This window comes from Capra hircus, chromosome 8 (genome assembly GCF_001704415.2).
Source record: "Capra hircus breed San Clemente chromosome 8, ASM170441v1, whole genome shotgun sequence".
NCBI classification, from domain to species: domain Eukaryota; kingdom Metazoa; phylum Chordata; class Mammalia; order Artiodactyla; family Bovidae; genus Capra; species Capra hircus.
Window position 1 is genome coordinate 71,957,668 of NC_030815.1, and position 22,965 is coordinate 71,980,632.

General features: G+C 44.2%; 1 protein-coding gene across 1 annotated transcript; it reads right to left on the reverse strand.

The window, feature by feature from the left end:
• Nucleotides 15,937–21,640, reverse strand: NEFL (neurofilament, light polypeptide). Its single transcript, XM_005684017.3, has 4 exons — nucleotides 20,456–21,640; nucleotides 19,270–19,394; nucleotides 18,529–18,878; nucleotides 15,937–17,884 (listed from the first exon to the last, which is right to left on the reverse strand). Exons 1-4 carry the CDS (start codon nucleotides 21,500–21,502, stop codon nucleotides 17,742–17,744), a joined length of 1,665 nt encoding a protein of 554 aa, XP_005684074.2. The 5' UTR covers nucleotides 21,503–21,640; the 3' UTR covers nucleotides 15,937–17,741.

Here is a 22,965-nt window from a genome sequence, read left to right on the forward strand (position 1 = left end):
GCCACCAGGGAAGCCTGTGAAGCATTTAGGACAGTATGATTAGGGCTCAATAAATGCTACTTATTGTTAGTCAGGGTATGCTTATTTTAACTCTTAACAGTGACTTTAATGTTAAAAAATATGAAACATATTTTGATATTGATTACTTAGTTGATGCTATTCTGGAAGCATTGTTAAAGTTTTTAAAAATGATCACAGTATGGTTATCTTTTTAAAAGTCTTCTGAATTTTAGAGTTACATACTGAAATACAGATAAATGATATGATATTTGGGGATTTGCTAACTATTATCCAATGGGCATGGAGAGTAGGAATGTTGTATAGCTAAAAGAAATTTGACTAGTAAGCTGATCATTGTTGAAGTGGAGTCATAACTGACTTTTATATCTGTTTACATTTTTTCTGGGCTAAAATTTTTGTAAAAAAATAAATAAATAAAACATAAAATATAGAAAAAATGACTCTGCCTAATCAGGAAACTATGGTCAATAGAAGACGATCAATAAACCAGGAAGATCCAAAAGTTGGATTTGTAAAATAGAACTTCTAAAAAGGTGAGAACACCTGCAGTGTCCTTCCCAGCTTCCCTTCTGCATTTCTACTTCTTTTCTCCTTCTTATACACATCCATTGGAGGTCCCTGCCTTCTTCTTCCCCTCTTAGCCAAAGGTTCCACAACTGTGAACTTGTATGCCTGTGTGTGACCATCAAGTTCATTACTGGATCAATCTAGTCATCTATTCAGATTTTTCCCCACTTCCCATTTTAGACAAAGGGAATGCTCCAGCTATTCCCCACATGAATCAAGGTGAGGGCACCTGTTCAGCTTTGGAACTAGAAGAATGGTAGGAACTGGATGAAAGTACAGGAAGTAACCAGGCTTCCCTGGTTGCTCAGTGGTAAAGAATCCTCCTGCCAATGCAGGAGATGCAGGTTCAAATCTTGGATCAGGAAAATCCCCTGGAAAAGGAAATGGCAACCTACTCCGGAATTCTTGCCTGGAGAATCCCATGGACAGAGAAGCCTGGCAGGCGACAGTCCATTGGGTCACAAAGAGTCGGACTCAGTGACCAAACAGTAAGTAACCAGGACACAGCAGCATTGTCAAGGACAGGAGGGCCAGAGATAACAGATGCAAAATTCACAGTTTTACCTATTTGAAATAATGCTCAAACAGGAATCTTTCAAGGACTAATATGCCAGGAAAACGAAAATCTTGCTGAAACCAATCGTGATCACGTGTGCTCAGTCGCTAAGTCATGTCCAGTGCTTTGCAACCCCATGGACTGTAGCCTGTCAGCCTCCTCTCTCCATGGGATTCTCCAGGCAAGAATACTGGAATGTTGTTGCCATGCCCTCCTGCAGGGGATCTTCCCAACCAGGGATCAAACCCATTTCTCTTGCATCTCCCATATTGGCGGGTGGATTCTTTACCACTACACCAAAAACAGTAGTATTTTCTCATTCCAGATCTTCCTTTTTCACGTGAGCACGTGCAGTGTGGTCACTCAAGCAGTAAATGAGACTTGAGTATTTCTACCCCAAAAAAGACAGATAGAAGATATTCTGGGCGAGAGTCACATCAAAGATAGCTGTTCACCTAAGTCTCAACAGCAAGACCAACAATTAAATCATCTGAAAGCATACATTTCTCTATAGTTTAGAAAGCAATTGCAGATACATCATCCTGCTTAAACTTCACATGTGTAGAACAGATGTTGTGATTTCTCTTTTCAATTTGCACAAAACAGAAGCTCAGAGAAGTGATTTATCTCCATGAGAGGAAAGCCTGCAGGACTCTTTTTTTTTTAATGAAAAGATATTTTCATTTTCAAATTCAAAATACAACAAATATTCCTTGTAGAATACTCACCCACATTTTGACCATGAGATAACTGTTTATTTCAGTGTATTTCTACCTTTTTTATGCACAAATTTGATAAGGCTGTGATCATTCTGAATATATCATTCAGCAACCCACTACTTCAGTAACAATATGCTATAATGTTTGACATTTTATTTCACATTCATCATCATGACAAGGTATTGCATGAACCCCTGGCATTTATCACATCCCCCTCCATCCTGCACACAACTCCCCATGTTTATGGCCACTGTAACCCTTTCATTCCAGTTGATTCAATAGTCTCAAAATCATAACACAAAAGCCCACAAATATTCAAGTTATGAAAATAAACATGTTCGGTTGACAACAATCTTTATTATGACAAATACTGTTATCCTCGACCCTTTCTTGAAACCTGAGCAACCAATGCTTATCAACAGATATTTACTGAGCATCTAGTTTATGCAGAAGATATATCAGCTCTAGGAGTGAATGAGTTGATATTCTATTCATCCCACGTAACGATGAGTCAGTGTAAGCAATCTGAGGCGACGTTGTTTTTGGTTTAAAAATTGACATTAGGCAAAATAACTATAAGCGGCAAAGATCGCAATGTAGGCGAGATGGGCTTGAGAAAAAAAAAAAAAATTCAAAATAGAAAGCAATCCGAGAGACCAAGGGAGAAATCAGGAGAGGCAAGAATCTTCCCAGAACTAAAGAAGAAATCTTGAAGGGAAGAAACTGATAATATATAGGGTTGGCCAAAAAGTTCATTCATAAGACATTATGGAAATCCCTAACTTTTTGTCCAAATAGTCTGGTGAGAAAAGCATGATCAAACTAGAGTCAACAGGTACGTTCATCACTCGGGTGGCCTTGGGCAGGTCCCCTACAGCTTCTCAGTACCCCAAGGCTGGAAGGGGCATCAGTATCATCATATATCATGTTTGTTATGAATTTATTAAGTATCAGGAACCAGGGCAACTGCTTTACATAGATTACATTAGTCATAACCACCATATGAGAATGTATAAAATGTGTTATGATTTTGAGACTACTGTATCAACTGGAATGAAAGGGTTATAGTGGCCATAAACATGGGGAGTTGTGTGCAGAAGGATGGAGCGGGATGTGATAAATGCCAGGGGTTCATGCAATACATGAATCCCCCCTAATCCTAAGGGATTGCAGTTAGGAAAGTTAAATAAATCATCCAAAGTCACAGAACCAGTAAGTATCAGGGAAAAGACTCAACCCAGTTCTCTCTAACACACGCTCTCTACTCTACACCATGTTGTTTTCCTTGAAGGACATCAAATTTGGTCAAACTCCTGTGATCTTTCAGTCCATTTATATCAAACTGCTAATATGGGAAATTTCTTCGAGAATGGGATCTCCTGGCTACTAAGGCAGCCCATTCCATCTTGGAATATCTCTGAACTCGTTAACTCACATTCATTCATTCAACAAGTATTTGTAAGTACAAGTACTTTAGGGGACAGGTGTAGTGCCGGGCTACCCCCAGGCAACATAGGAGTGACCAGATTTAGTCCCTGCCTTCATGGAGTTTATACTCCTGTAAGAAGAAGGGAAAAAATAAATAATAAATAAAGGTTTGAAGTGAAGTCACTCAGTCATGTCTGATTCTTTGTGACCCCCATGGACAGTAGCCTATCAAGCTCCTCTGTCCATAGACTTTTCCAAGCAAGAGTACTGGAATGGGTTGCCATTTCTCTTCTCCAGGGGATCTTCCCGACCCAGGGATTGAAACTGGGTCTTCCGCATTGCAGGCAGACACTTTACCATCTGAGCTACCAGGGAATCCCAAAATAAAGTTTTAGAGGGTGATAACTGCTTTGGAAAAAAAAAAATAGAGTAAGGAGGTTTAGGAGAGGGGAGAAACAGTTTGTTATTTCATATAGGGAAGTTAAGGAAGGTCTCTCTGATAAAGATATGAGACATTTATGAGATAATATGCACATATCTATGAGAGATTCACAGAAATATATATGAGAGAATCCATTCCAGGCAGAAAAAGAACAAGTACAAAGGCTCTAGGTAAAACCTTATTCAGCATAGTTGTAGAATAATAAGGAACCATGGTGGTGGAAACAGAAAGGGCAAGGAAGCAGGGGTCAGAGAGACGGGGGACCTGATCAGTAAAGCTCTTGGTAGTTACAGTCAGTGCAGAGCTTTAGAAGGTTTTGAGCAAAGAAGTGACACAGGTATATATAGAAAGAATCACTTTGGCTGCTATGTTGAGCAGAAATAGTCCAGAACAAAAGGTCCAGTTAGGAAGCTATTATACTCCTCTCCTGGCTCAGTGGTAAAGAATCCACCTGCAGTGAAGGAGACTCTCTGATTCAGAAGACATGAGTTCAGTCCCTGGGTCGGGAAGATCCCCTGGAGAAGGACACAGCAACCCACTCAGTACTCTTGCCTGGGAAATCCCATGGACAGAGGGGCTGGCGGACTATAGTCCACGGGGTCACAAGACTCGGACAGGAGTTAGCGACCAAACCACCACCACAGAAAACTATTACAATAACGTAGGCAAAAGAGTTTTGTGCCTAGAATCCAAAGGTAGCATTGGTGATGCAGGCTACTGGTCAATTCCATACGATTTGCTGATGGAAATTTGTAAAGAGTAGGATAAAAGAGAAAGCAAAGGTGATATGAGGGGTATTTGGCCTCAGAAACAGGAAGAATAGGGTTTCCATCTATTGACATGGGAGTGACTGGGAAAGACTTTTAAAAAGGGCAGGAGGGGAGGGAAGAGAAGGGAAAACAGAACATTGACTTTGCCCTGGGAAGTTGACAGCTGCCCATGAGACATTAATAAGCAGATGGGAACTTCCCTGGTGGTTCAATGGTTAAGATGTCACACTTCCAGTGCAGGAGATACGGGTTCAATCCTTGTTCTGGGAATTAACATCCCACATGCTGCTCGGTTTGGCCAAAAGGCAAAAATTAAAAAAAAATAATAATAATAACATGCAGATGGCAGCTCAAGGGAAACTAATTGCTATAAACCCTGTGCTCTTATTTCACCTATAAAATGTGTGGAATACACATCCTCCAAGCTCTCAGTTAGGAGAAAAGATGTTGAGTGCTCTCAAAAGTAAAGTACATGATCAAACCAAGACTTGATCCTGATGATAATTTTTTATAATCACAGAAGTTAAAGTCTCAACAGTGAAGAATGAAAGGAACACACAGATGGGGAATGTGGCCCCATATGGGTAGTAGGATGAGAACAGAGGAGAAAACAAGCCTGATTGTGGAGATGTAAAATGAATGTGTTGGCTTTAATGGTGTGTTGTAGCCTTGGAGATGATGACTCGCTTGGGCAGCTTGCAAGCTCCACATGATAAGTTAAGTCTTTCAAAGCCATTTTCTCATTCTGATGCTTCATGATCAAGTAATTCCTGGCAAGAAAGATCTGCTTTTATTCCTCAGGAATGATGACTGCTCTAAAAAGAAATGTCTGGCTTTATTTCATGGCCTTTTCATGGGCCTTATTTCATGGTCCACGGTGCCTCATGCTTCAACTTCATGTCCCACATGTCTCTGGAGAAAGGGACTCTCACAACAGATACAGCTTCAGACTCCATGTTGCTAGAGTGACAGCCATATCTTCCAAGATGACAGCACTGGGTGGGTATCACCACCTTGCTCTCCACCCTGGAATGCTGGCTCCTCCTCTCGGGGAGAAAGAGCACAGTGTGGGCTCTGTGTGTGTGAACTCACACACAGCGTGTAAGTTCTGATTTACTCAAACCAGTTCACTGAATTCAAAACTAGGCAGTTAAATTCAGCTTGTTTATTTCAAAAGCAAATAGTTAAAAAGAAGAAAGCTTTAAGGGATTCCTCAAACTGCATTTTTTTGTTTTGTTTTGTTTTGTTTTTTTACATAAACAATTTATTGTTGATTCAAAGAGCAGAAGAAGACGAATGAGTGTTCACACTTGGAGCTGGCCTGATTTTGGTTTTGGTCATGGGATTTTTTTTTTTTTTTTCTTTTCTCTTCCTGCTCGTGGGATCTTAGTTCCCTAACCAGGGGTTGAACCTGGGCCCTCAGCATCAGCAGTGAGAGTTTGGAGTCCTAACCACTGGACTGCCAGGGAATTCCTGGGACTGGCCTGATTTATACACTTACTTCTACTTAAACCAAGGTGACCTCTGATAGAACTATTTTATGCATCAATGTGCGTGTAGGTATGTGCCCAGTCATGTCCAACTCTTGTGCAATCCCACGGACTGTAGCCCGATAGGTTCCTCTGTCCGTGGGATTTTCCCAGCAAGAAAACTGGAGTGGGTTGCCATTTCCCCCTCCAGGGGATCTTCCCAACCCAGGGATGGAACCCGAGTCTCCTGCATTTCCTGCACTCGCATACAAATTCTTTAGCACTGTATCACCTGTTGCTGCTGCTGCTGCTAAGTCGCTTCAGTCGTGTCCAACTCTGTGCGACTCCATAGACGGCAGCCCACCAGGCTCCCCCGTCCCTGGGATTCTCCAGGCAAGAACACTGGAGTGGGTTGCCATTTCCTTCTCCAATGCATGAAAGTGAAAAGTGAAAGTGAAGTCGCTCAGTTGCATCTGACTCTTCGTGACCCCATGGACTGCAGCCCACCGGGCTCCTTCATCCATGGGATTTTCCACTGCATCACCTAGGAAGCCCAAATAATCAGTAATAAAGCCAAAACTCTCAGAAAGAGAGGAGAAAGAAAGAAAAAAAAAAAACAGAGATAGGAGGGAAAGAAAATTCCATGTTAAAATGGTACCAATCTGTTCATTGTTGTACTAATGCTGCTGTAACCAAACAAGACTATTTTTCACTAAGCAACACAGTCTGCGAAAATCTGGGCCATCAATAAAGAGCTGAAATAACAATAACATTTTTTCTGAGGAGGCAGCACTCTGTAGGTCAGGGAAAATACACTGGAATCTTAGAATCTAGTTCCAGCTCTGCTAAAACCAATGACATCACGTTTGGCAAGTCAATTCACCCACCCTAAATCTCTGTTTCCTTGTATTTAAAATAAGAAATTATTTCTTAGGTAGCTTCTCACTCTGGAGTTCTATCATCCTATTCTATTATAAATGCTTAGGTTACTGAAGGGAAAACTGCAAAACACTAGCAAGGGGACTGCCCTCGCAGTCCAGTGGTTGACTTCACCTTTCAGTGCAGGGGGTACAGGTTTGATCCCTGGTCAGGGAACTAAGATCCCACATGCTCCTCCAGCAAACAAAACAAAACAAAACTAAAAAAAAAAAAAAAGAAGAAGCAACACTGTGGCAAATTCAATAAACACTTTAAAAATGATCCACATCAAAAAAAAATCTTAAAAAAAAACCTAGCAAGACTTGTATCTCAAGCACTGAACTTCATACACACGTATCTGACCACACCAGCCTCTTAATTCTTATATCAACCCACTTAGTATTCTCCTACCTCAGCTCCCTGGATGGTTGTACCCTTTACCTGTATGACTTTTGTATGACAGTGGTGAAGAATCTGCCTACCAATGCAGAAGACACAGGAGACGCAAGTTCAATCCCTGGATTGGTAAGTTCCCCTGGAAAAGGAAATGGCAACCCACTCCAGCATTCTTGCCTGAAGAATCCCAGGAAAGCATGCATGTTCACACTTCCCTCTAGGATATGGTGAGGGAGTGGCATCTATCAGGCCGATGACCTCACTGTGCTGACCAGATGATTTCTGATTGACTGGTTTAACCTTCCATTTCTGGGAGAGACCAAAACTGTAACTGAGAGTCTCAATTTGGAGAAGGAAATGGCAATCCACTCCAGTACTATTGCCTGGAAAATCCCATGGACAGAGGAGCCTGGCAAGCTACAGTCCATGGGGTCCCAAAGAGTCAGACACAACTGAGCGACTTTCCTTTCCTTTCCTTTCCTTTCCTTTCCTTTCCTTTCCTTTGATGACATGGGACTGAGCGTAAGCGACTCCATTTGTGGATTACTGTCTTGTTTTTAACAGGAGAATTATTTCTTGTGCATTTTTTTAACATCACCACCTCCATCCTGGGGAGATGACAAGAGAACATACACTGGTAACTTTTATTCAGATTCCCTTCTGAGTTCATATGGCTCTGCCATAGGGGTCTGGGCAGCCTCTACCATTCAGAGAAGGAAGGCTCCAGAACATCATAAAAGAGAGGTGCCCCGCCTTACCTCAACAGGCCTTCAGAGGAAGTGCACACTGGCCCTCAATATTCCACACTGGTTCTTCCGGCCTGAAGTATGGGGTAATGAATGAGTGGATATTTAGAAAACCAGGGGATAACCTCTTGCCTTCCCCCAGGACTTAGTGAAGTGAAGCCGCTGAGTCATAGCCGACTCTTTGCAACCCCATGGACTGTAGCCTACCACGCTCCTCTTTCCATGGAATTTTCCAGGCAAGAGTACTGGAGTGGGTTGCCATTTCTAGTAACATGCAAATGAAGAACATTCAGCTTCTTGTTAAGCAGCAATGTTCGCCTACCTTCTTCAAGGCCTCCCCTGCCACATCCAGGTGCATTATGTGGTGGTGGGAGTAGGGGCTGGGATAGGGGGCAGTGAGCTGCAGTCCCCAACGCAACACTTTACTAGAACTTCTCACTACCTGCTCCTGAATCACCTGAGTATCTGGTTAAATGCAGCGGTGGTTCCACTGTCATCCCTTGCTTTGGGATTCCCTGGTGGCTCAGACAGTAAAGAATCTGCCTGCAATGCTGGAGGCCTGGGTTCAATCCCTGGGTCTGGATGATATCCTGCAGAAAGAAATGGCAACGGACTCCAGTATTCTAGCCTGGAGAATTCCCTGGACAGAGGAGGCTAGCGGGCTGCAGTCCATAGGATCTGTACTACCCTATGGACTGTCTGATTCAACTGACAATCCAGAGCGTCTGTCCATAGGGTCTGTACAGTCCACAGGGTCTGTAGGAGCCTATGGAGTCTGACACGACTGAGTGACTAACACTTTCACTAATACTAGTTCAGAATGCCTAGACTCGGGCTATGACTGCATTTCTAACAAGCAAGTGCTCCAAAGGCAGCAGGCCCAGGCTCCACTAAGGAGCGTGGATCCGCGGGCTCTAGGCTCGCCGCGTACCTTCTGCGTGATCTCGTCTCTCCAGTTTCCACACCCACTGCAGCATGGCCACAGCCTCAGCGTCCGGCTTCTTTACTTTAAAATCGGATTTCAGAGCGCCTTGAGCTCCAGGCCAAATCTCAGTGGGCAAGGGGTGCCCCCCTTCCTTGTTCGCTCCTGGGCTCCCGACCTCCCCACCTGCCACGGATCTCTCGGTTACAGAGAAGAACCGGTGATACAAGTTTTCAGAAAGAACTCCCTCCCACTTCCAAGCCTCTCCTTTCAGCAGCGCGCTGCGTTTCTGGCGATGCTCCAGGTCGCGCCAGCCTGCCACCAGGACGCAGTGGGCGTGGTGCCTCTGCGGCGTTCTCTGGGCGGGGCGACCTGGAGAAAGATCTAGCAAAAACAAGATTCCAGTAGCCTCTCCCATTCCTTTCTCTGCTCCATCCCCAAAAGACTTCCTGATGGAAAAAAAAAGAAAAAGTGTCACCCTGTCTGCTCTAAAATATTTTAAATCTCCGAGCAGTACTATTTACGCGGGTGGCGTGGAGGTGAGGGTCTTCAAAGGGTAAGATTTAGCAGCCGCGGCTTTTTGCACTATTTTGCAGAGATCGCACTCAGCAGGGAGATGCGGGCTGTAAGCAACGCAAAGTTTCAGGCAGAAAGCATCCTTGGGCTCCGTCTAGGTACCAGGCGGTGGAAGCCGCCCTGTAGCCCTTTCTTCCCCCCATGCCCCATGAAGAAGAAACAGTGACCTGGGGCTACTGGAGGCTGCGGTGGCTCCGTGCTCAGTCATTTAGTCGTGTCCCACGTTTTGCGACCCATAGACTGTAGCCCCCCCAGGCTCCTCTGTCCATGGGATTTCCCGGGCAAGAATACTGGAGTGGGTTGCCATTTCCTCCTCCAGGGGAGTCTTCCTGACCCAGGGATCCAGTCCATCTCCCCTGCATTGGCAGGCGGATTCTTTACCACTGAGCCACCAGGGAAGCGGTGACTCTGAGGCAGAATTTAATGTGCAGAAACCAGAGGGGAATGTCTGCTCTTAAAGGGGAGGGGGAAAAAGGCAAAGAAAAAAGTGATAACAGAAAGTTTTGATTTTTCAAAGCCTTTCAATTCAGTTCATTAAATTCTCACAGGCTAGGGAGGTTTGTTGTTAAACTACAGAAAGATGATTAAATGTTACATATTTCCAGTGAAATCCTAAAACACCATCAAATGCTCTCGGTCCTGTCAGGAAGCACGCCCAGCTCTTCACAGAGGAGGCCGCACAGAGGAGGCTGACAGGAGTCCAGGAAGGAAGAAGTGGGCGGGGAGTAGAGGGGGGCGATCCTGGGGGCCTTTCTTCTTCCCCTCCCCCCCCCACACCGCAGCAGGGGGTGGAGGTGTCAGAGCATCTTGCTGCCACGAGGTCCAACCTGAGAAATGAGAAAGATATCTTCGTCAAGAAGCAGACCTCCGTCTCCTCGAAAAACAGCCAGTGGGTTAAAGGAAGCAAGTTTCTTGTCGTTTTGTTTAAATTATCCCTGAGCTTGAGCGGTGTTGTTTTACAGGTGGGCAGGGGAGGGGGCGGGGCTTCAAGGCTTCTAACTGGAAAAGCAAGAAGCCTGTCTTGCCTCTCTGAGAACAATAAGCTGAAGATGTTGGTCAGTTGCTCAGCCGCGTCTGACTCTTTGCGACACTATGGACTGCAGCACGCCAGACTTCCCTGTACTTAACAGTTTTCTCAAACTCATGTCCATTGAATTCATTCATGCCCACTGAGCTAAGGATATGGGGTCTAAATAACATCCCTCCCACTGCCCCTCTCTCCAAAAAAACGACCTAGTGATTGCTTGCCTTGCCTGAGAAGGGGCCATTTGTTTAAGGGTTGTGACCCCATCCACACCCCCACACACACCCAGAAGTGCCCCCATGGATGCTGTAAAAGCTGAAATCAGCTCCCTCTCTATCGTCTGGAGAATTCGGAGGTTCTCAGTGGTTAAAACACTTTAAGAGGTCACACTTCCCAGTGTCTGCTACTTGGAAGAACTTGGGAGGAATTAAGGGCAGGACAGAGGGGAAACGGATCAGGCTCAGTCTCTTGTTCCTTTATTCTTCCATCCCAGGTGCTCTAAGTCACTGAGGTAGCCCAAGTTCACTATCCATCCCCGTCCCCTTCCTCCCGTGGACACAGGACACGAAGTGCCATGTTTCCACGGCTCTTAGTCTTCGGAACTCAGCCAACCCTGGAGGCCTGCCGACTAACACCCTGAGTCCGTGTCCGGAGAAGGTGGTGCGTTTTACTCTCACTTCAATATCGCCCTCCGATTTCACACTTCTGACACCAGTTTTTCCGTCTTAAAGTGAGAATGATTTGTGACTTACAGTTGAGAAGCTCTCATCCACATATTCTCCTGTGTGGTTGTCTACCTGGGAGGAGGAAAAACAAGAAGGGGGACGGGGGCATCTCTCTCCTCTGAAGTAAAAAGGTGAGATTCTCCAGTAAATAAATGACTCCAAACAAACTAACAAGTCAGAATGAGCAGATTATTCTTTCCTCTTCAGCCATGCAGGTAAGTTGCAAGTAAAATGCAGATAGAGATTTTAATGTAGGGTTTCTGTCTTTCCTAGTGGGCTGGTTATAGAATAAAAAGGGAGTATTTGTTTTGCTGCATCAAAACATCCTTCCTGCTAGTTGTTTTCTTTTAAATGGGCATATCAGGAAATGATCTGTTCTCCACATGAAATTAATAAGGATGTGGGGCAGCTATAGACTGAAAGAAAGGCATTAAGCTAAAAGCAAAGGAATTAATGGTCATCAGTACACAAGCAAAAATGTCTTTAATAGCTCCAGAAACCTGAGCCTGTCAAAGTGAGAAACATACAGCATTTCAGTTTTTTTACAAAGCCATTTCATATTTGATTATTTGTAATCCATTTGATTAATTGTTTATTAGATATATCCAATTTAAAGTCATGCGTGTACTATATCAGAACTGAAGGTATTAAAAAAATCAAAGGTGTCAACTCAGATGGATCTGACCATCTAACAAAACAATAAGCACTAATTTTTCTTAACACCTTAAGTTCTATATTAGCTGCCACTGTATTTATCTCAGTTAACTAGACTAATACTGCATTTCAAATGAATTAATGCAAGGAAGTTAAGGCCTTGAAGTATAGCTATGATGCTTTATAGGAAAAAAAAAAAAAATATGGAGACTTCCTTCGTGGTCCAGTGGTTAAGAATCTGCCTTCCAATGCAGGAGATGAGGTTCGATCCCTGGTGGAGAAACTAAGATTCCACATGTTGTAGGCCCTTGCACTGCAGCTAAGGAAGCCTGTGTGCTGCACTAAGGACCAATGGAGCCAAGTAAATATTTAAATATTGTTTTACAAAAAGATAAAAAATGTGGGGATACATATGAGGGACTAGTAAAATGTACCTAGGACCCTTTGAACAGATATCCCACTAAGGGTATTAATAAAGAAATCCTTCATTAGAAGAACAAACTGAAGATAACCATTAATATATTCATTACCAGGCTGTCCATCGTTTTCACAAACATATTTTTAAACTTAAATTAGGACACATGATCAGGTAAGAATGAGAACGATAGAGCACGATATTTGAAGCTGAAATGGTTTCAGAAATTCTTGAGTCGATGATTGCTATTCATAAAAGAATTAATGCCCACAACTTTATGGAAGCCCCTGGTGACCTTCATACTCAATGCTCATGTCCTTGTATAGTTCCTTCCCACAATGAATCAGACAGACTGGTCCCTGCAACCAATAGAACAATGGTAGTGATGATGTGTGTCTTTCTAAACCAGGTCATAAGAGGCATAGCTTTGACTTCTTGAATGTCTTGCTCCAGGAGCAGCCAGCTGCCATGTTGCAAAAATCTGCAAGCAGCTGCCCAGAAGAGCCCACATGGACAAGAAATTACCATCCTAGTGAGTGAGCCACCTTAAAGTAGATTCTGGAGGCCTAATCAAGCCTACAGTAACCTCATACAACATATGACTACAACACCACTAGAGACCCAGAGCCAGAACATCCCAACAAGGCCATCCCTAAATTCCTGATTTGTGGAAATTAAGAAATAAATTATTGGGATTGATCCTAAACGTTTGTGATCTTTGAAAATAAACTTCAAATTCATCTCTATTTATAAAACCTGGTTCTTGTCTTCCTACAGCTTAAAATTTGTCAGAGGGACTTATATGGACATAAATAATCAAAGGATTGGAAGAAGAACTTAAGCATTCTCAGTAACTGCAGTGGAACACTGTGAATGCAGATGTGCCCTTGAACTGTACAGAGACTGTAAGAATGCCGGTAACTGCATGAAAGTTTCCAAGGTGCTATCACAACACATGCCTGTGGAAATATGCTCTGATTCCACAAGGAATCAGGTGCCTCCCAAGCTGGACTACAAAGGATAGTCAGTGCAATAGTTGGTTAAGAGCATGGAGTTTAGAGCCAGCATGGGATATTTGAGGGGCTCTCCCCAGGTGGTGCTAGTGGTAAAGAACCTGCCTGACATTGCAGAAGACATAATAGATGCAGGTCAGATCCCTGGGTCGGGAAGATTCCCTGCAGGAGGACATGGCAACCCACTCCAGTATTCTTGCCTGAGAATCCCATGGACAGAGGACCCCCAAGGGCTATAGTTAATGGGGGTCACAAAGAGTTGGACACGACAGAACAAATTAGGAGGCATGCATACATGGGAAATTTGGATCTCAGCCTGCCACAAACTAGCTTGTGACCTTGGTCAAGTCACTTAACAACTCGTCTGTAAAATGGGTATGATAATCATACTGGACTGATAACATTGCCATAAGAAAGAAATTGATGAGATGAAACATATTAATAACACATTTAGATCAAGGCCTGGGACACAGCACATATTCTGATAGCACTACAATCTCCATGGAGGGAAAAAAGCAACCCAATTAATTGCTAACCAACTTAATGCTAGGGAAGAAAGTTTACGTGAAGTTAAGCAATTCCCTTTAAGTGATGGCCTTTAGTGTGAACATAATAGTGATATGTACATTTCCCGTTCAGCCATTTATCTTGAACTTTAAAAGCTTTTCAGGAAAGTTTGACTCATTAATCTAGAGTGGATCTGAGAAATCAAGTGCTGAAGCCTTTTTAAGCTAAGAAGACTGAGGCCAGAGTGGGGCTGGGGCTGGGGATGGCCAGCCTTCCATAAAAAACAATACTAAAACCAAGAATAGACAGTTGATTTTTGGTTCTCTGCTCTTTCCACGAGTGTTCACTGGACTGGGACTGATTATTGAATACTTTTGACTTTCTAGTCACCCCAAAGGCATTTTAGCCTACCAAGAAGTTATTAATTCAATCAACATTTACTGTGATGGCTCAGCAGGTGAAGAATCCACTTGCAGAGCAGGAGACACTAGAGACATGGGTTCAATCCCTGGGTCAGGAAGATCCCCTGGAGAAGGAAATGGCAACCCACTCCAGTATTCTTTCCTGGTAAATCCCATGGACAAGGAGTGTGCTGGGCTATAGTCAAAAGGGTCACAAAGAGTAGGATCCCGCTGAGTGACTAAATACACAAGTGCTAGGATATGATAGGTGATAGGAATGATGCTAGATGCTGAAGTGCAGAAGGTCTGATTGCCATGTTTCTGAGGACCACTCTACAGTAGAGGTTGCAGACATTTACTAAATGACTGTGAAAATAGATGCCACCTCCGACCGTGTAAACATCTTGTTGTTGTTGTTCAGTCACTAAGTCATGTTTGACTCTTTGCAACCCCATGGACTGCAGCACACTAGGCTTCCCTGTCCTCCACTAGCTCCCAGACTTTGCTCAAGTTCATGTCAATCAAGTTATGTCAATTGAGTCAGTGATGCTTATAAATACACTTAGTAGAGGAATTTGGCTCCATCAGGAAAGACTTCCCCAAGGGAATGACAATTGAGCCTAAATCTAGGCAAGGCTGAGGACAGGATAGAAAAGATGAGTGCTCCAGACAGAGAAAGCACCCAAAGCCTTGTGGCAGATGGGAGAACAGAGGGCTGGGGTGGCTAAAACACCAAAGTGAGGGAGGAGAAAGGGGATACACAGAGGGTGAGCTTGAGAAGTAGTTTCAGGTCAGGTCTAGACAGACCTTGAAGATCATCTTAAAGATTTGGGGTTTTATATTAAAAGAAATGGATTACTACTGGAGAGTTTTAATCAAAGAGACAGTGTGATCAAAATTCCCTTTTCTAAAGATTACCTTCCTCTAGAACAGGAGTCCTCAGACTCCGGGATCTAATGCCTGATGATCTGAAGTGGCTGCTGCTGCTAAGTCACTTCAGTCGTGTCCGACTCTGTGCGACCCCATAGACGGCAGCCCACCAGGCTCCCCCGTCCCTGGGATTCTCCAGGCAAGAACACTGGAGTGGGTTGCCATTTCCTTCTCCAATACATGAAAGTGAAAAGTGAAAGGGAAGTAGCTTAGTCGTGTCCAACTCTTTGCGACCCCATGGACTGCAGCCCACCAGGCTCCTCCGTCCATGGGATTCTCCAGGCAAGAGTACTGATCTGAAGTGGAGCTGATGTAATAATAATAAAAACAAAGTGCACAAATAAATGTAATGCTCTTGAATCATCCTGAAACCATCCCTCCTCCGTTGGCCCATGGAAAAATTGTCTTCCACGAAGAGTCCCTGGAGCCAGGACACAGAGTTTCCTTAGGGTTGTGGCAGTGTAAATAGGGAAATGTGGATGGATTCAAGATACCTAGGTAGTAAAATCAATAGGCTTTGGTGATAGATTAGAACAGAAAGATTGGAGAAAGAAATTGGGAGGATGATGTCATGCCCAGTCTCTGGTTTGTAGAATTGGATGGCTAGAAAGTGACATCATTAACTAGGGGAGGGAATACAGAACAAGAGTTTGAGAGGAGCAGAAGGGAGAGGGAGATTGGCCAAGGTATCACATTTGAGGAGTATTTTTTTTTTTAAAGACTCCAAATCCATTCAGTTTAGATTTTTCAGTATTTTATTATGGCACACAGGATAGAGTATGGTACAGTGTTCTTACTTCAAGAAATTCTCAAACCAACCATTTCCATTTGGCTAAGGTTGCTTTTTCACATATAATTTGCTTCTGTCTGAAATTGACCATGTGCAGCATCCCATGTGTAATGAACATAAATGTGAAAAGCTTGATTTCTGAGGCAACTGCTAGTCTTTACAGAAGCCAATGTATGGAGATTCCTCACGATTCAAATCCATAGCATCAGGGCAGATAAAGAAATATTTTACCTATTTGCTTTGGTGAGATATATCTAACTCAAAATATGTGGTGTGATGGGATCTGTAAACTTTAAATGGAGACCACTTTGCTTCCAGATTAAATTCATGACCTTTAAGAGGTGTCTAAACAACAAATATTGAACAAACTTAGCTGACAAAGCAATTGTCTAAGAACAGAAGCAGAACAAAGGATAATCAGCAATTTCATTGACATTCCACATCAAATGCAAGTGCAAGAGCTTTCATAACTTTACAGTGAACAGGATGGATGGGTGGGGGTGTGTATATGATGCAATGTCCAACCAGTTGGAGCTATCACTGAAATCCAAATAGTTCTCAGTAAAGACATGCAGACTTATGGCAATGTAACACACAAGTATAGAATCCTCTCTTTAATGACTGATCACAATTTCATTATCTATATCTGTAGTTCTTAAAAAGTTTGAAATAGGTGGTATTGAAGGCTACTTGAGGCAACAGAATTAAGCTAACTACACACTCAATCATGAGCTCAGGATTGCAGGCAACATGTTTGCAATGGCAAATAAGCTTCAATATTCTTAACTCCCTTAAAATTAAAAGCATTGAGAAAATTTTATTCCTTCTGATTACATCATTTGCTTGGGCTTCAACTTCTGCTCATGATAGTTAGGCTATACTTTTTAAATGTGGCTACAATGATGGATGAGTGGGATTCACATTCTACCCATATGCTTTTACTATTATATATTAGTGTTCAAGTTACCTGTTTACCATAAAGGTAAACATGATTTCAGACTGCCTCCAAGAAAGCCATTCCCAACATTATACAGTACACTTATGGGGCAAAATATATTGCTATTTACCAAAGAAAAAGAACCCCAGGGATTCTCATTTATTCAAGTTTATTATCAGTAAAATTTTCGAGGGGAGAGATTTCATGAATGGTTATGACCTAATTATATCCTCAGAATTACCAATTAAGGGGGGGAAACACATTGTAATTGTTAAAATTTCGACTTGAAAAAATTTGGAAGTCAATAGTCTACATCTAAGTGTCTGCTGTTGGTGCCCTCTTTAAGATATCTGAATTAAGTCAACAAGCACAGCAAGGAACTTCATTCAGTGTAACTTTATTTACTATTTATTGCACATAGTTCGAGGTCTTTAATTTCTAACCACCAAAGAGTCAAAGGACTATTTTTTCCCATGAAGTTTAACATTAACATTAGTGAATTCATTTATTCATGGTGTGGTTTTTTTATTGTAAACATCTGAATTATTCACATTGCCATAGATCCTGAACTCATAAGCGTGGACCATGCACAGGCTGGCAGCAAGCCAGGAAGCCACTCTGCAAGCAAACAGATACTCTGCGGAAGGAGAAAAGTCATAGCACAACATTTAATGTCCAACCTAAGTCATCTCAGAATTATACATATATTGACTTCTTAATTCATATAGTATCTGCAACTCAACTGGTTGGTTGGTGATAGGATTGACCTGATTTCGGGAGAATTATTCCTGGAAAAATTAAGGGAAGGGAAGGGTTCAATCTTTCTTCTTAGTGGCTTGCTCCTCCCCAGCACCTTCATCTTTTTTCTCTTCCTCCTCTGCTTCTTTGGTTTCTTCTGCTTCTTCGGCTTCACCTCCTTCTTCTTCCTCCTTTGCTTCCTCAGCATCTTCCTTGGCAGCTTTAACATAAAAAGCAAATGTACAAACTCCAAATGCAGGGTGAGTCCAATTAAAACATTTCTGCTTTAATTTTGTGGGGAAACACAAGTGTCAGAATACTTCCCCCAACCCTCTTTCTCCTTGCAACCAACCAACACCTGCTGGGCACAATCCGCCACTGAACAGATATTTAAATAGAATGAGATTAGGTTCTAGGTACTGGATGCTCTGTTCTTTCCAGGACCTTGGGGTTTTCTTCTATTATGTGTTCAGAATTCATTTTTGTTTTTTGGACACCAAATGGCTGAGTTAAATGAATAGATTTTAAAATGTTTCATTAGGAATAAAAAGCAGCAGGAGGATTTTTTTTTTCTTTTTATATGTTACTTTCAAAAAAGAACCATGCTAATCAGAGATTGTGTATCTCTGTGAGAACAGCCAATTTGAGAAATGAGGTGCTTACTAAAGATCTGTTGAGCAAATAGAAAGATGCATTTTCTTTTTAAGATTATCAACTCTTATCTGAATAACATTTCCTGGGCATAAGTGAGGTTTCATGTATTTTACCCAACTCCTAACCATAATCCATGCCCACGCTGCCCCTGGAGTCACACGCAGGGTGGTTTTGCTTTTTATTTGGTTTTGTGTTTTGTTTTAATCCTACCTTCTTCCTCTTGGGCTCCCTCCTCTTCCTCAGCCTCAGCCTCAGCTTCAGCCTCAGCCTCAGCCTCTTCCTTTTCCTTCTCCTCTTCTTCTGCTTCTCCTTCAGAGGGGGGCTCATCCTTGGCTTCCTCAGCTTTAGCAGCCTCGATGGTCTCCTCCACCTCTATCTGCTCCTCCTGGACGTGGCTGGTGTAGTAGGACGGGAAGGAGCGGGCAGACATCAAATAGGAGCTGGTCTGCAAACCTCCATAGGCAGATCGGCCAAAGACCTGGGAGCTCTGGGTGTAGCCGGTGGTTAGGCTGCCCACACTGGTGAAACTGAGCCGGGTCTCCTCACCTTCCAAGAGTTTCCTGGGGAGGCAGGGGTTAACAAACATGAACACCGGAAGTGTGCTCAGCCCACCACTCATCACCTTCCCCAATGCCAGGCTGAAAGGCAAAGGCAGGGTTGGGAATTATCATAACCTAATGACTGGGGCTGCTGTGACTGAGTCCAGGAGAAATATGCAAAACAACAACAAAAAAAGCACCTTAAAATATAGTCCTGTTCCTTACACTTGAAATATAATGGGAAGCTAAGAACAGGCCTCATTATTACAGGATTAAATTCTTCTTGGAAAAGGCCAAAAAGTAACACAATTACTCCAAAGGACTATTTTTGAAGGTTTCTGATTCAACAGAAAGGAAGTCTGATTTTCTTCCTAAGGTTGACCAGCTGCTACCTTGGCACTTCCATTTTTACCTGTAAGCTGCAATCTCAATGTCCAAAGCCATCTTGACATTAAGGAGGTCTTGGTATTCCTTGAGGTATCTTGCCATTTCGCTCTTTGTGGTTCTCAATTCATTTTCCAATTTGTTGATTGTGTCCTGTTGGAAGACAACCGAACAAAAAAATCTAAGTGTAAATCTCCACTGCTATCATTTTACTACAGCATAGCTGCAAAGGCCTAGGTTTAATTAAAATCAAAGTGCACATCCTAGATAAAATCGCCCCTAAAATAACTGTCTTTTTTCTTTTTAAACTTTTCTTTGCTTGCCTTAAAAAAAAAAAAAAATCCAGCTTCGCAAAGCAAGAGATAAAAAACAAAAAAAGATAGAAAAAAAAACTGATAGAAGAAACATTTTTTTGTTTTCATTAATTAATACACCTAATGATCATCATAAAATGCCCGCAAAGAACTAAATGGATTTTTTTAAATTGTCTCTCACTCACTAGTTAGCTTTATCAACTTTATCCAGATTGTATACAGGAAATCCATTTATTTATAGGAGAACGAAGTAGATAAACTTATTTTCTCTAAAATATTTTCTATGTATCTATCTTATTTTTTCTTCTTTCCAGAAAAAATGGAGATCCTTAAAAGAAAAAGAAATGTTTTACTATGACCATCATCACCCACTGCAATTTTGACTGTATTCCTGGCTCACTGCTAAGGGAAGAGAGTAGTTGGTAAAACTAGTCAGAAAGAATAACTGGTCACAGTTATCCTTCAGAACTAATGAGAGCTCGTCGCTATATTTATTAATCAGATGATCCGATCTCTGCAGCAAAGCAACTTGCGCTGAATGCAGGACAGCTGAGAGGCAGATCAGAGGCAAAGTCCAGGTTCAGTCCCTCCTCCCACCCCGACTCAATATCCTGCAGGGCTGGGCAGCTTTAATGAGGAACGGAGATTCAGCTGCACGCAGCATCTCTTAGCACACCGCAGTCGCGGCCCCGCCCCGCCTTCCAAGTGCCCCATCCCCTCCCACACTGCCTCCAAGAAGTCAAGTTCCACCCCCTTAATATCTGCTTGCTAATGCCTTATGTCTGATCTCCTCTTTCTAGGCGCGCCCTCATCTCTCCGCCACCACCCCCACTCTCACCCATCCTTACTCGATTCTGCAGCACCTTCCCCGCCCCCTCTGCGTTTCGCCTGGCGCCTTACCTGCATAGCGCTAATGTCTGCATTCTGTTTGTCCTCTAGCTCCTGCAATTGCTTCTCCAGCGCTTCGTTCATGCCCCGGCATGCTTCGATCTCCAGGGTCTTGGCCTTAAGCAGGCGGCGGCTCTCGGACACCTCGTCCTTGGCGGCGCGCACAGCATCGGTGTTCTTGGCGGCGCTCTCGGTCAGCACGGTGAAGCGGCTCTTGAACCATTCTTCTGCATTCTGCATGTTCTTGGCTGCCAGCTTCTCATACTGGGCGCGGATGTCCTTGAGCGCGGCGGAGAGGTCGGGCTTGGAGGACACGTCCATCTCCACGGAGATCTGTGCATACTGGATCTGTGCCTGCAGCTCGGCGATCTCCTCTTCGTGCACTTTCTTCAGAAAGGCGATTTCGTCCATCAGGCTGTCTATGCGCTTTTCGAGCTCGGCGCGGGCGAGAGCCGCCTCGTCGGCCCCTTTGCGCGCTTCCATCAGCCGGCCCTCGGCGTCCTCACGGCTCAGCACCTCCTCTTCGTAGCGCGCCTGCAGGTTGCGCAGGGTCTCCTCCAGCCCCTCGCGCTCACCCTGGAGTGCCTGCTTCTCGTTGGTGGCGTCTTCCGCTGCCAGACGCAGATCGCGGATCTCCTGCTCGTAGAGCGCCCGGAAGCGGGAGGGCTCGGAGTGCTTCTGGCGCAGCACCAGCAGCTCGGCTTCCAGGACCTTGTTCTGCTGCTCCAGCTCGTGCACGCGCTCGATGAAGCTGGCGAAACGGTCGTTGAGGTCCTGCAGCTGCGCCTTCTCCTGGGTGCGGATCGACTTGAGATCGTTGCTGATGGCGGCGACCTGGCTCAGGTCGAGGCTCTCGAGGCTGGGCATCAAGGAACCGGAGCTGGAGGAGTAGCTGCGCCGCACGGATAGTGAGGAGGAGACGGGCGCGGAGTAGCTGGAGTAAGCGGAGCGCGCGGTGCTGTAGCCGCTGCGCACGCTGGAGATGTGCACCCGGGGCGTCTCCACATAGCGCCGTTTGTAGGAAGTCGAGTAGTACGGCTCGTAGCTGAAGGAACTCATGGTGCCGGTCGGTGCCCCCCTGGCCGGCGGCGGAGATGGGGGCCTAGAGAGAAGAACGGGGAAGAGAGGGAGAAGGGAGGATGGATGGCTGTGTGCGGCTCAGCTCGGTCCTGCCACCCCTATTTATACTCAGAGAGGACTCTGACGCAGCTGCGATCGATCACGGCGCGCCTGGCCAGTGGGGGCAGCGCGCTGCTGCAGCCAAGGCAAGGATTCTGCGCAAAAGGAAGGTGGGGGCGAGCCACGGCCCGCGGGGATGCTGCGGCTGTAGTCCTTTGCACTTTTCTCTGAGACCCTCTGTTTTCTCTCCGACCCTGAACCCCCTCACTCATTTCCTTTCCCTACCCCCAACCCATCCTATTTAATCCTTGACCCTTGTATTACTCGGATTCGATCGTGCCTCCAATAGCAGGTTATCATTCCCAACTGACACCTTAGTTTTCCATACCCCACCCAGTACCATGGAGACGCACTATCCCTCTAAGTCTCCCCTTCCCCACCAGGATTCAGCAAGCCCCAGGTATTTATGGTGCCTCCAGGGCATTGGAGATACAAATGATTAAGTTTGCATGTATGCGGCATATATGGAGGAAGGGTTTCTATTTCTCTGTAGCTCTTTCTGGAACTTTCTTTATCTCTTTTACCTGATTATTTTTTTAAATTATTTCATGCGCTCCTCCTACACACGCGCGCGCGCACACACACACGCGTGAAACTGCGGCACTGCCGCTGTTGATTTTAGTGTTTCTAAACCCTTTGCGTAGTTTATAGCAACATTTTGGTGTTCCTAGATTTTCTCATTTCTTTCTGGGGAATGAAGCCTCGAATACTTTGAGCGTGTTGAAGCGTATAAGTGGAGGGGAGCTGAGAAGCTGTTTGAAAGTAATGGGAGAAAACAGACTTGCAAAGGCAGCGGCCAGCTCTGCAGCGAGGGAACTTCGACTGTCACACGTTGCCTGTTCTTCTTCATCCCTAAATTCCTGCTCCACACCACTAACTCCATCACATTGAAAACCCCTTTCCCTCTTTTTAGACCTGTGTTGCAACCAACCTGATGATTTCAAGGAGCTAGGCAGGTGGCTGATTTTCAGAGGAAAGCTACTGCCGCCGCCGGGAGGGCGAAGCGTGTCTCCAGGGAGCAGAGCTCCGACCGAGACACCTTGTTCTAGGAAGGGTGGAAAATAGCCATGTGGTTCTGCCACCGACCCCCTCTGATAAATACACAATAGATACAGTCTGAAATCCATTGGTTTCTTTTAGGGAACACCCAGGTACCTGAAAGAGTGTGCACGCCGTAATGCACAGTGATAAAGTCTTGCGGTTACAGAGCATTTTCACACACGTTTTGTTAGGGAGTCCTCCGATTTCAGGGACAGATTGCAGAGATATACGTAGGATACCTAAGCTTTTTCTAAGCAGGCATTTAATCTGTGTTTTCTTTGTATAAGAGTAGCATTTGCTGT